Source organism: Carassius auratus, chromosome 10 (assembly GCF_003368295.1).
Source record: "Carassius auratus strain Wakin chromosome 10, ASM336829v1, whole genome shotgun sequence".
In the NCBI taxonomy this organism is placed as follows: Eukaryota; Metazoa; Chordata; class Actinopteri; order Cypriniformes; family Cyprinidae; genus Carassius; species Carassius auratus.
In genome coordinates, this window is record NC_039252.1 from 18,147,487 (window position 1) to 18,157,816 (window position 10,330).

Sequence of the window (10,330 nt, forward strand, 5' to 3'; positions counted from 1 at the left end):
TTACTTTGAATGTACTTGCTGACAGGTTCTAAACAAAGTTCCATTCAAAGTCTGCAAGTTTTCGCAGAAGTGAGGAAACTGGTGGGCTTACAGTTGCGTTCTTTTTTTGCACGACTTGGCCAGTTTTCTTTGAAGTCACTTTTCCTTTTTTTGCTTTTGATCCACGTTCAGGATTGATGTCAACAAAGCGTCTAAAATGCAGAAAAGAGAAAAAAAAACACAATGAGATATTATAGACTGTGCGTATATATATATATATACACACACACACACACACACACACAGAGAGAGAGAGAGAGATTTAACCACTATTCACCCAGCTTATTAACAATATAATCCCCTCATCAGGTACTGAATCAGGGCGTTTGGCTCAATATCATGGTGAAAATGACCCTAGGTTGATTTTACTCTGAACCATCCCTTTAAATACCCTTATTTTACTAAGGCCTAGACCTGGCTTAAAGGGTCAGTTCACCGAAATATAAAAAATATGTCATATATGACTCACCCTTATGTCATTCCAAACCCGTAGGAACACATTTTAAGATATTTTAGATTTAGTCCGAGGGCTCTCAATCCCTCCATTGAAGCTGTGTGTACGGTCTACTGTCCATGTCCAGAAAGGTAAGAAAAACATCATCAAAGTAGTCCATGTGATATCAGAGGGTCAGTTATAAAGCATAAAAAATACATTTTGGTCCAAAAAAAAAAAACAACAATTACGACTTTATTTAAAATGGTCTTCTCTTCCAGTTCTGTTGTAAGCGCTCTCACGAAGCTGCTGACGTGTTTTCTGGTGTGCCCAATAACAAAGATAACACGTCAGCAGCATCACTGCAGTGTTGTGAACGCACTCACAACAGACCCGGAAGAGAAGACAATGCTGAATAAAGTCGTAAGTGTTGTTATTTTTGGAGCAAATTGTATTTTCGATGCTTCAAAATATCTGATGTCACATGGACTACTTTGATGATGTTTTTCTTACCTTTCTGGACATGGACAGTAGACCGTACACACAGCTTCAATGGAGGGACTGAGAGCTCTCGGACTAAATCTAAAATATCTTAAAATGTGTTCCAAAGATAAATGAAGGTCTTACTAGTTTGGAACGACATGAGGGTGAGTTATCAATGACATAATTTTGCCATTTGGGTGAACTAACCCTTCAAGCTAAGCCCTGTCTGCACTGCAAAAAATGCTTTTCTTTTTGTCTGGTTCCCTGTCCAAATATCAAAATAAAATCCTAAATCTAGATGCATTTACTAGATACGTAAAATTAGATAAGATATAACGTCTTGTTTTCCAAGGGAATTACTCCAAATTAAGTTTTTTTTTTTTTTTGAGACTGGAAACAAGACAAAAACACTACGTAAGAAAAGCATGTTTTGCAGTGTGTGAAACCAGGTCCATATTGTTATTCGCAGTAGTCAGCTGTACAAAACATTTATGAAAAAAAAAATGAAGTCCTTAACAAATACTGTCAAGACAAAGGTTAGTGACAATTGAGTCTAAAACATATTTCAAATATGCCAATGACTTACCTCTGAACAAACTCAAGGGTGCATGCTGCCTCTTCCTGGTACTGTAAATTGAAGTTATAGAAGGAGGCAAACAGCGCTGCCAGTCCAGTGATGAAGTTGGGCTGTGCTCCTTCACACACAACTTGACCCTCCAAACTCAACATCCAGCGCTGGTTGCTCAGAGATTGACCTTTAATAAAAATAAAAATCAGAATGAAAAAGTAATAATACTATTGTGGGTTCCAATTTGGTTCTATGTAGTTGTCTATTCATAATTCTACATAACTGTTAAAAGTACTCTGTTCACAGGATACACCATTTCATTCTGCCTTAATAGTGCTTTTGGGTAGGGTTCATCAATACAGTAATACTATAATTTAATTTATATGTGCAATTTCCTATTTAGAGGAATAGTTTTCCCTGGTTAAATGAAAGTAATATTAGGGTTAGTTAGCTGGACTTCACAACCACACAATTTTGCTGAACACAGTTGATTCTTCCATACATATGTTGCCAATTAAAATCTGTTTTTATATTTCTCATACCATCACCACTCTCTTCCTGAAAATGTAATACTATATTGGAACAACACCCCAATGCAAAAAATGCTTTTCTTAGTTACTATTTGGTCTAGTTTCCAGACAAATAACTATAAGTTCTTACATCAAGAATAATAAACTAGACAAGTAAAAATTATGTTTTTTTTTTTTTTCTTAAAATTGTTTTCTTAAACCTTTTTTATTTTATTTTTTTGCAAAAACATTTCGGAAAACAATATTTTTTTTACTTGTCTAGTAAATTCTTCTTCATGCAAAAAAGAAAAAAATGAAAAGACACTTGGGAACAAAAAAATAAATAAATAGAAGTTAATTAAAACATTTTTTTGCAGTGGGGCAAGTAAATGATGACTTGCTCTTCACTTTATAAGGTTAAACGACTTTAATGTTAACATACCAAGAAATATAAGGCGTGGACTCTCTGGCAAATTAAGAGAATGCTGGACATCAGATGGAGTTGCAAATTCCTGAAACAAATTTAAAAAAAAAAGACAGTACAACCATGATCAACAGACCAATCCATAAAAGAGATTATAGATAAATTAGATTGGTTGAATAATCTCTACTTACATCTGCTTGAAGGAAAACCCCATCTAACTTCTCTTTGAAGTGTGCAAGGAGTAGTTGTATGACCATGGCATCCACATCATTTTCACCTCTGGAGAGAATGCTTCGAATGTCATCATTGGTTGGTTTGCTTTTGAAAAATTCAATTATGATTTGTCCACACTCCTGAATAGACAATTCCAAACATCTGAGCACTTTTTTGTCAGTAAGCTGTTCAAAATGTCCATATATATGCCTCTGTGTGAAAAGATATGGCCATTTAGTTTTGATATCTGCAATTGTAGGGGATGGGGTTGCATTGATCATGTGACGCTGAAGCCAATAGGTTTCCTCCATGAGCTTGCAAACGTCTCCTCTCTCTGCTCCAGAGATTCCTTCATGAAGATGCATCTCCTCCATCTTCTGACGTTTCACTTCAAGACTGTCATAAGTTTCCCTAGGTGGAAGATCCGGCTGCCATCTTGTACAACCATACGAGTCAGTGGAACTTCGTTTTCTAGTAGTTCCGGTGTCACTTCTTTGGATCCTATGATGACTTAGTATATTTGTTCGATTCAGGTGCTCGATGCGTACTTTCAGCTGTGAAAGAACAGATTCATATCCACCCCCAACCTGCTTGTCACCCAACATGTCAGCAAAAGACTTTGGATACTGGCTCACTATTTTGCGACTAACAGTAAGACACTGTGATCTGGTGGGGTTTTTGTCATGTTTTCTCATTTCATCAGCAAGGATTCTAATCATTTGTCTTCGATCAGAAGGAGAAGGTCTCTGTCCATTCTCAACAGCACTCTTTATACCGTCTGGCATTAAGCTCCAGGGAACTTGGAAATTTTCAGTCCATGAATGTGTGACACTGGCTGATGCTAAACTGCTTGATGTTGGCCTTGAGGAGCTTGATGGAGGTGAACCAAGAGTAGTGTTTGTTTCGGGGGGAACCGAGGGGAGAACCTCAGCAGGTGGCAGTACAACTGTGCAGTTCTGATGTTCTGTGTTTATATATATAAATAATCAGTTATTGTATCAACTTACATAATAAACAGTACTAGAATGCATTTTAAAGGATAAAAGGGATAGTTCACACAAACAAATTTAACATTCTGTCATTCATTTCTCACCCTCACGTCATTCCAAACCAGAAAGACTTTTGTTTACTTTGGTACATAAATGAAGATATTCCTGATAAAATCTAAGAGACTTCTGTCCCTTTATAGACAGTATACTCAACTTCCACTGTCAGTTGAGTATACTGTCTATATGAGTAATCTATAGACCGTAATCTATATGACTCCAGTGGTTTATCTTTAATGTTAGAAGTGGTTTGTTTATTTACAAAATAATATTTACAAAATAATAATCTAAAATGTGTGTTCACACAACAATGTCTGCTCTCATGTCAACACAGCATGGCATGCATTATGGGGCTTTAGTGAACATCCCTTGGAGATAATGTTGTAGAAAATAAAGATTTTTAGGGGGGGAAACAACACACTCATGTTGCTTCATAAAATAGATGTTACACCCCTGGTGTAACATCCATTAATCTAATATCTATGGAGTGACAAAAGTTCTTCAATTTCATCAAAAAGATCTTCATTTGTGTAGTGAAGATGAAAGATTGTCTTGCTTGTTTGGAATAGCTTGAGAGTGAGTAATTAATGACAAGGTTTCCATTTTTGGGTGAATAAATCCTTTAAATTTCCATATACTATATTTGTGTGTGTTTTTTTTACATCAACCTTATCTTTACCTTGATTTTTCCATGAACTAAGAAGTTTTCTGCATTGGATAGGTCTTATAAACTCCAAAATGTCATCTTCTTTTACATAAACCAAATCATCCAAGCCTTCAACACCTTGGTCCATGAGCTTCTCAACAAGCTGGTTGGTTACATCTGGAGATAGGCTTGGCAACACCAACAGTACAGCATCTTTCAGGACTTCTTTCATTCCAGACATTATTCTAAAATTGGGAAGGAATGATGGAGAACAATTACTGACAAGCCACACAATGAATACTCAGGCAGAGGATAGTAATCCAGTAGACTGTCTTGATTTATGCATAGGTAGCCTTGATCTTGTGGTTTCAAGCAATGAACTCCCTGGTCTATAAGACAAAAAGACTGACTTTTCTTTGTGACAAAATACACATCGCAATTGTCATGTACAATAATTAAATGAATGTTCCCAAACACAATTCCCTCATCATTCTTCTGCAAAACAACATGCATGTTTTTTTTATAAAGTGTTCCCTTTACGGTCACTTCATTACATGCTACTGTATTCCCTGGCTGAAAGTTAAGACCAGCAACAGATCCTTGAATGTCATCATTGTAGTCATTAACATGAAACTCTATTCCCCTCTCTGCCACAACATTTTCAGGGAAAGGGCTTCCAGCATGTAGGTAAGCCTGAAGAAGTTGATGTCTTTCTGCCAATGTAGCACTCAAATTCTTGAAGTTGTGCAATTTTCTCGCACACTGTTTAAAGTATGAGTGCTTACTTTCAAAGCGTAGTGTCCAGAGGCGAATAAGTGGACCAAAACGACCAGTGAGCTCAGGATAATGACACAGGTAGTGGTGCTTTGGCTTAAGGGGATGATTTGGAAAAACCACCTTTCGAGTCTCAATATACTCCTCTATTAGCACTGATAAATATGCAATCTGACCAATATTAATGGAAGGAGCACAGATGAGCTCTGCTATCTGTCTGAGTTGAAGTACTAACTGCCATACCTCATTTTCAGTTGGACTGACAATCTTTTCCCCAACCAAAAGAGGTAAAAGCCGGAGAAAGCACCAATTCTGAACTGCATGTCCACTTAATTTCCCAGTACCAGGAGTCATCTCAACTGGTTTATCACGCGCATCATTCCCAAGATACTTAAACTGGTTAATACGATGATTTAGTTCAGTGTATGTGAACCATTTCTCCTGATTCACAAGATGATCGATATACAAAGCAAGGTCAAATGACACAACACCTTCAAAAAGATCGTGTCCAAGACAGGGAGGCAATCCTGGCTGGCAAACGTGAAAATATTTCAGGTCATTAAAGGGAGAATTACATTTGACACCAATTGCAATTTCAGTTTGATCAGCATCCAAATCCTTAAGATTTTGCTCATACGACTCCACAGTTCTTGTTAATGCCTTTGTTAGGGGAGCTGAGTTAAATGTTTGGCGGTCAATTTCACAGTATCTGCAAAAGTTTTTACTTTTACTGAAATTCTCAACAAAGCCACCAATGTAATGTGATCCAAGGTTATCGCCAGCTATGGCACACAATGTACCTTTGTGCACCTTTCCATCCGCTAACTCAACACCATTTTCCTCCAGGTCTTTAAGGTCTTTTACCAGAGTTGCAAAGACCAAATCCTGTCCAAAAAATCTAAAATCTTGTTCCCTACACAGCAGAACTAGCTGCATAGGGTCAATGCCTGACCTACAGTGAGGCAGCAGGTTTGCAAGTGTCATGTAAACGGCAAGAATTTTGTGCTTTTTCTTACCAGATCCAAGTGGATTGGCAACTTCAAAAGCATCTTCATACAAGATTAAAGCTAATGAATCTTTATCAGTTTTGAACAGCATATTTTCATCAATATTGTTGCCATCCCATACATCAGAGAGGATATCTTTGGCTCTGACTTCAGATCGTGAATTATTATGTTGTTCTATCACTGATTTACAGCAGAACAGTGCTTCTAAGCTTTTCTTAATAGGAATGTATTGAGCAAAGCTTTCCTTGCCAGATTCATTTTGACCAAGACAGACTGGGACAGGATCCACAAACTTAAAATTGTCTTTATAAAAAGACTTTCTTCTCTTATCAGTGCTAAGTGTATTAATAATAGACCTCCGAAAAAGATCATCAGTTTGCAAGACATCCAAAACACTCTTTATATCATTTTCAGAAATACCAAGTGCAATCAATTTTTCCCCTAGCTTGAGTAGCAAATGAGACTGGCTAATATCATGGATGTCTTGCATCCCCTCAATTACCGACTGAATCACAGATGATGGGAGAATATGCTTTGCCTGTAACTTGAGATAAAACAGAGCCATGTTTTTCAAAAAAAGAGATTCATCTGCATTATCTGGCAAAAGTACATTCTCCAACTGCTCTATGCCATCACCACAATCAAACAATTCAGACTGTGGATGTGAGAGTTCGGCCATGTTAGATGCCTCACCATGCGGCATCTGTACTGAAACATTTGACTGCAGTATACTATGACGCAAACTTTCTGCTGAAGAGTTTCGATGTTTTCTGGATAAATGTGAAGTCAATGTAGACGCTACAGAAAATTGTTTATTGCATGTAAATGGACATGGCACTCTGGTGCCTTCTTTGATATGATTTTTCAAGTGTAAAACAAAGTTTTTCAAATCACTGCACTTTTCTTGACATGTTCCAATATCACACACTAAGGCATCAATTCCTAACTGCTCAACAGATGACTTTGAGGGCCTGTCTTTGTGATCCCTAAATATGTGAGCTTTGAAAGCAGTGAACTTTTTAAATGTTCTGGAGCAATCCGGAATACCACATTTGAAAACGTTATTTGGAACATGACTATGGATTTTCATGTGCTGGCAAAATGCTGACAACGATTCAAAAGTACAATCGCAGAACTGACACCATGGCATTTTTGCACGTGGACTAGACACTACTAAACCATTTACTTTAGCACTGGATTTTTCATCAGATTATTAAACCTGAAACGAAAAAAAAGGAGATAATATAAATGACATGGATTTTTATTTTCGCGATTTTTATTTTATATAACTTATATAAGCAGGTCATGCAAATGAAATGGTATGCTGGCTGTGTGAAATGTCGAAGTTAAGTTAACGTACTTGGTAAAGAAGGAGTGTTTTTTTCGCGTTAGAAAACCACGTTCGCAAAATCAAACTATTCGTGTAACTTAATGTAGAAAACCGAACGTAATAAATAAATAAAAATAGATTGGCTTACCGTATCAGTCAGTTGAACAGTCTTCTCAAGCTCTAAAATCCACTTTTGCTCACAGATGCATGACCGACGCTTCCTCCCGTCTTCATGAACTTCATGTGACGTTAACCGTTTCTGCTGCGTCACAGGCAATATTTGAAAGACGCACACAAAAGCTCACAAGAAACGAAGCTCACACGAAACAAAAAGCTTAATTACAAATTCACAAAAACTCGCACAGTTGGCACATCAGTTGGCGTCATGTCTCATCTGAATTTGAGCGCGAATAAAATCAATCCCACAATGCAATGCATTTACAGTCTGATACTGTATTACGAATTTATCGGGAGGAAAACAGAAATGTGCTGTATGTTTACAGCTGCTCTGTAAATTATACAGCCTTATACTGTATTATGGAAATACAGTACAATTCTGTAAGAAATTCGCTGTAAATTTACAGTAAAGGGTTACAGTGTAAGGTCTCCAGTGCCAGTTGAGCTGGCAATCCCCAAACCCACTGGTGGACACCGGATGTAAGGGATGCCATCAAACTCAAGGAGTCATACCAGGCATGGCTGGCTTGTGGGACTCCTGAGGCAGCTGATGGGTACCGGCAGGCCAAGCGGACTGCAGCCCAGGTGACTGCTGAAGGCACCTCATGTTTGGAAGGAGTTTAGTGAGGACATGCAGAAAGACTATTAGTTGGCCTCGAAGAGGTTCTGGAAAACCGTATGGCGCCTCAGGAGGGGGAAGCATTGCCCTGCCAACTGTGTTTACAGTGGAGGTAGCCAGCTGTTGACCTCAACAGGGGATATCATAGAACGGTACACTTAAATACTTTAACCTATAGTGCAGGGAAGAGGAGAGGTGAGTTTAAACAGTGTTATTAACAAAACACAAACACACATTCAACCGTGATGTTCACAGCAAACAACCAAATACCTGCAACTTTATGAAAAAATTACCTCATTCATCCAGAAGAAAAATCACACAGATCGACAACGCTGTTTGACTTTGCTTTTTACTGTTTGCATAATTTTTGTTACACTACAGCATAAATAGCCTAGACATGGAGAGAGGTGATTTTAAATAAAGTTACTAATTATTGTAAAGCATTTATTTAATGCTTACAATAATAAATGCTCATTTACAGTATTATATTTCAAAAAGGAATAAATCTTAGATTGTGCATCCATCATAACAAAAGTTAGGGAAAGAAAACTATTATATAATTATTCAGCATCACATTGATGGGTTGGTCAGTGTGATCTAGATACTATAAATTAAAGCACAGTAAGGAGAGCAGTACAAATTCCCAACAGGAGGAGGCCCAATTATGGCTACTGAGACAGAGAATCATGAGACTCAATACTGCTTTCCTGCCATCAACTCATCATGCATCAAGGGAAAACGCTCCAGTTTTGAACGTAATATCATCTATATGTTTGTATTATTGCTGTCAGCCTGGACTGTGTTTCTGAACCTGCTGGTGATCATCTCCATCTCTCACTTCAAGAAGCTTCACACTCCAACAAACCTGATCATTCTCTCTCTGGCTGTGGCCGACATGCTTGTTGGACTTTTTGTGATACCCATAGAGGCAATCAAGCAAATTGAGACATGCTGGTACTTTGGAGACACTTATTGTGGACTGTATGTGATCATCGTTAGGTTGCTCCTTGTTATATCCGTTAGTAATTTGGTTTTAATTGCTGTGGATCGCTATATGGCTGTGTGTCACCCTTTACTGTACCCACAGAAAATTACTACAACTAAAACTTTAATAAGCATCTGGCTCTGCTGGTTTTGCTGTTCAGTGTACGTTATTTGGTTTGTAATAAGTAACGGATATTTTAATATGTCAGACACAATACTGTGTTACGGACAGTGTATTGCTTTGATGACACCTGCTTGGAGATTCATTGATTTAATAGTTTCTCTTTTATTTCCTTGTACTGTGATCATCACTGCATATTTGAGGATATTTTATGTTGTGCAAAGGCAAGTCAGAGTTATTAACTCTCAAATGAATAGTGTAAAATGTGTAATAGACATTTCAGTGAGGAGGAAATCTGAGAGCAAAGCTGCTCTGACATTAGGAATCATTGTGACAGCTCATCTTCTTTGCTGGATTCCGTTCTTCATCTGTTCTCTAACAAAAAAAGTCTCCTTCACTACACTGACATTTCTAACATGGACCTTCTTTATAAACTCAGGTCTGAATCCTATTGTCTATGCTTTATTTTACCACTGGTTTAAAATATCAGTTAAAAACATTCTAACTCTTAGAATTTTTCAGCCAGCATCCTCTCTGATGGACATTTTTAGTGATTGTCATTAATGATTTACAGTGGGGATTTATTTGTTTTATTTTATGTTTTTACCTAGACACCCTCTGAGATCAATGTCCAAAAATGTCAGCGTGTGAAATGTATTCACATACTCAGACATATGATTTGCAAATAAAATAATCATCAATAACTAAATATTAAAGGAAAGATCAACCAAACTTTTGAAAATTGACTTCATTTACTTTGTGTTATTCCAATCCTGTATGTCATTTTTAAACATTAGGTCACGGTCTCTGTCTCCTTTCACTTACATTGTATTGGAAGAAAAATGTATTATCATGAAACATTACTGAGGCAGTCAGATAATGTCTAATAAACATTTTTTTCTGAAATTTGTAAAAAAACAAACATGTGCACTCAAATGCCTACAACTAATACTGAAC

General features: G+C 37.2%; 1 protein-coding gene and 1 pseudogene across 3 annotated transcripts; one reads left to right on the forward strand and one right to left on the reverse strand.

The window, feature by feature from the left end:
- On the reverse strand, positions 1-5,551 carry LOC113110151 (uncharacterized). 3 transcript variants are annotated; one of them, XM_026274176.1, is made up of 4 exons: positions 2,648-3,176; positions 2,475-2,544; positions 1,542-1,710; positions 1-191 (listed from the first exon to the last, which is right to left on the reverse strand). In XM_026274176.1, the coding sequence occupies exons 1-4, from the start codon at positions 3,041-3,043 to the stop codon at positions 29-31; spliced, it is 798 nt and encodes a 265-aa protein (XP_026129961.1). In that variant the 5' UTR covers positions 3,044-3,176; the 3' UTR covers positions 1-28. The 3 variants fall into 3 exon arrangements, 2 of the variants coding, with proteins under 2 accessions (XP_026129961.1, XP_026129962.1); XM_026274177.1 differs by lacking the exons at positions 2,475-2,544; positions 2,648-3,176 and adding an exon at positions 4,395-5,551; XR_003293085.1 differs by lacking the exons at positions 2,475-2,544; positions 2,648-3,176 and adding an exon at positions 1,989-2,154 and having other exon boundaries at positions 121-191.
- A 3,330-nt stretch (positions 5,552-8,881) lies between these two features.
- Positions 8,882-9,937, forward strand: LOC113110361 (trace amine-associated receptor 13c-like; annotated as a pseudogene).
- Positions 9,938-10,330: the final 393 nt, after the last annotated feature.

What these genes read in the sequence shown, in the direction of transcription:
- LOC113110151 (XM_026274176.1), bottom strand. Translation starts at nt 3,043, where the DNA reads ATGGAGGAGATGCATCTTCATGAAGGAATCTCTGGAGCAGAGAGAGGA. An exon ending in GGGTTTTCCTTCAAGCAGAT is followed by an intron (nt 2,545 to 2,647) that starts GTAAGTAGAGAT and finishes AATTTGTTTCAG; the next exon opens with GAATTTGCAACTCCATCTGA. An exon ending in ACCCTTGAGTTTGTTCAGAG is followed by an intron (nt 192 to 1,541) that starts GTAAGTCATTGG and finishes TCTGCATTTTAG; the next exon opens with ACGCTTTGTTGACATCAATC.